General features: G+C 33.6%; 1 protein-coding gene across 2 annotated transcripts in view; it reads left to right on the forward strand.

Annotated features, from left to right (window-relative positions):
- The first annotated feature begins 6 nt into the window (after window positions 1-6).
- The window catches only part of LOC106871096 (uncharacterized), an 11,635-nt gene continuing 8,215 nt past the window's right edge, over window positions 7-3,426 (forward strand). For both annotated transcript variants that reach the window (XM_014917398.2, XM_052976051.1), the window contains exons 1-2: window positions 7-370; window positions 3,184-3,340. In XM_014917398.2, coding sequence (XP_014772884.2) covers window positions 23-370; window positions 3,184-3,340 — 505 coding nt within the window. In that variant the 5' untranslated portion in view covers window positions 7-22. The remainder of the gene's footprint in view (window positions 371-3,183; window positions 3,341-3,426) is intronic.

Genomic DNA, 3,426 nt, shown 5'->3' on the forward strand with positions numbered 1-3,426 from the left:
TGGTATCGAGGAAGCTGTTGAAATGACTGATTCTTCTAGTCAACCAGCTTCCAAGATGCATGTTCTGATGCCGCTTGTTGAACAAGGTTTGATCAATTCAGATTTAGAATTACAGACTTTCCAAGTACAAGAATTAATACGTGCAATTACTAAACAACAGATAGACAATGTACACAGCAATGATTTGGTAAAGCTCAAATATACAAACATTATTGGGAAAAGTTTGCTGAAGGCTCAAAATATTTATGATAGAGGTCTCATGCATGAAGCACTTGGAATAATGAGCAATAACTGGGAAAATATTTCATTTCTGATGAAGAAAGGGATTGAAGCACCCTCAGATGGTAGGACATATGGAGTTTATTATGAGGTAAGATATTTTGTCTTAAACAACATGTCTTGTATCTTGTGTTGTCAGTCTTTCATATGTCACATTTTAGTTTAACCTGTGTTATATCTTCCGACATCTTTACCATTGGTTCTCAACTGAGGTCCATATAAATTTTTTCTGTCGTGGTGGTGGTGGTTGCAGTGATGGTGAGTGCATAGTGAAAAGTAATTTTTTTTTTAAATAAACTAAATTTTTTATATCACCTGTCACTTAACACATACGCATCCCAAACTTGCCATTCACCAGTTTCTCGTTTGCCTGTCACAAGGGTAGACGTTTGATAAAATGGGGCTGTTCTTGCCTGAACCTGTATTCAGCCATGGTCAGCTATTTGTTGCATTCTCAAAGGATCACAAATTATCTGACACTGACAAAAGAAAAGAAGAGGAAGAATATACATGAAGAAAATAGTCTGCAAAGAAATATTAGATTGAAAGGTGTATGCAAATTGAAATGTACAGGTTACATGAGGTATTTGAGGACATGCCTTTTTGGGTCATTGCTACATTTTTTGTTAATCCTATATAATCTTTGTTTCAGAAAATAATAATGGCAGACCCTCAGCTTACTCAAGAAATGAAGATGCATGCTTTTATTGTGGTTAAAAATGTTGAGCATAGCAATTTAGAATTATCTCAATTTTTAAAAGTTACCAGATCTTTCATCTACAAAGTTTGTAAGGAGCTTACAGACTGAAGATGGAAATGTTTCACCAGTATCAAAGCATAAAAAGCATTTTAAACACTCTGAATTCATCAGAACACCTGAATTTATCCAGTAAGTTCAACAGACCATTCATTACAATCACAGAAAGTCCTTGAGGTCAATTGCAAAAGATCTCCATGTGTCAGAAGGAACAGTCAGAAATATTGTCCACAAAGACATCAGATATAAGACTTACATGATGAGGAAAAGTCAATTTGTCAGAAAAAGCAAAAGAAAATCATTACATCAGATCTCGTAAAAGGCTCTTAAACAAACTGAAAAATCCAGCAGCAGAAGATTTGATTTGGTTTTTCACAAACGAGAAAAACTTTGACCAAGATCTGAAAGTTAACAGAAGAAATGATAGATGGTTATATGCAGGCTCTTCTGAAGTTCCAAGTGTGATGCATACAAAATTTTCTGCAACTGTCATGGTTTTAGGGGTTGTCAACAATGAAGGACATGTTATGCCTCCTTACTTCTTTCCACAAGGCCTTAGAGTTAACTCTGCCACCTACATTGGGATCCTGGAAATGATTGTTAAGCCCTGGATAGACAGTGTATGCAATGAAAAGCCATATGTGTTTCAGTAAGACTCTGCACTATCACACATGGCTCTAGTAACATAGGAATGGGTGGCTGAAAATGTTCATGATCACAATTGGCCTCCAAATTCCCCAGATCTCAATGCATTGGATTATTACATGTGGAGCATTGTTGAGAGAGAGGTCAATCAACATGCCCATAACACCAAAGATTCTTTGAAAGCTGCCATAGTCAGAGTAATGTCCAAAATGAACCAAGAACAATTGACTCGAGCATGGAGATGATTTAGATCTCATATAGAAGCAGTTGCTGAAGTTGAAGGTGGTTTTATTGAATAACATTAAAGAAAAGAAGGTTCATTTTTTTTCCTCATAGCATTTTTTGATAAATGAAATTATTATCTGTTATTATATATCTGTTTTATTTTATAAACATAAATCTGTCCTCAAATATCTTATGCACTCTGTATATTGGCTCTGAGAATGCCATGTTGCCTTAAATTTTTACTCCTATGAAATTATGATCCCTATATTTTACATATAAGATATTTTTTTACTATAAAATTTTTGTTTTCTAGATATGAAATTGTGACCATGTGAATTTTAAAATGTAATTTTTCCTGTTTATGGGAAAAAAACGAAAAAATAAGAGTGGATATTTAGTTTATGACTGCTGTGTATGAAGTCTATAAAATTGTGAATAAAGTCTATAAAGTATATACATATCTAGACAAATATTCTATAATTATAAACATAATTATTGTTAGGGGTCAGCTAATTGCTTCACCACATACCGAATTTAGAAATAGGACTTTTATATATATATACATATATATATAAAGTGCATTAAGTAATCATCGTATTCCAATTTCCTTCACTTTTCAATGAATAGCAGATGAGCGACTATCCTTTGATACAGACACAACACAGGATACACTTTCAGGCTTTTGGGATAAAGTTTTCAGGAATAACCCAATAGGTTTCCTATTAATTCTGTGAAATATTCATGGGCCCTGCTAGTTATTATTATTAATGTTATTCAAGGAGTAAACTGGCAGAATCGTTAGCATACTGGGCAAAATGCTTAGCGACATTTCATCTGTCTTTATGTTCTGAGTTCAAATGCTGCTGATGTCAACTTTGCTTTCCGTCCTTTCAGATTCAATAAATTAAGTACCAGTAAAACATTAGGGTCGATGTAATCGATTAGACCCCTTCCCCCAAATTTCAGGCCTTTAGTAGAAAGGTTTATTATTATTATTATTATTATTATCATTATTATTATTATTATTATCATTATTCCTCTGGGGCAGTAGAGATTTGAAGTTATTATTTGTCAGAAAAAAATATTGATTTCAAATTTTGGCACAAAGCCAATAATTTCTGGAAAGAGGTAAATTGATTTGAACCCAGAACATGAAGACGGACAAAATGTCACCATGCATTCTGCTTAATATGCTAATGGTTCTGCTGGCTCACCACATCATTTCTACATATTTCTAAATATTAATGCATGTTACTTGTTCTGTATTTGTCTCTTAGATAACATTAAAAGCCTCAGATATACTGATGCTATGTCACCCTAGAGATTCAAGGCAGTTTTTCCAAGCATGTCTACAAAACTCCATGTTGTTTGGCAATGAAGAAGAACAAGCTTTTATGAATATAGCATATGGTGTATCCTTGACAGATTTACCAGGTATGATATGACTATGGTGTGTAGATTTTGTCATTCCACTGATGTAGATAATATGCTTAACAGGAATACATATTGAGCATTTAGCA

The sequence above is a fragment of the Octopus bimaculoides genome, chromosome 23 (genome assembly GCF_001194135.2).
Source record: "Octopus bimaculoides isolate UCB-OBI-ISO-001 chromosome 23, ASM119413v2, whole genome shotgun sequence".
Classification (NCBI taxonomy): domain Eukaryota; kingdom Metazoa; phylum Mollusca; class Cephalopoda; order Octopoda; family Octopodidae; genus Octopus; species Octopus bimaculoides.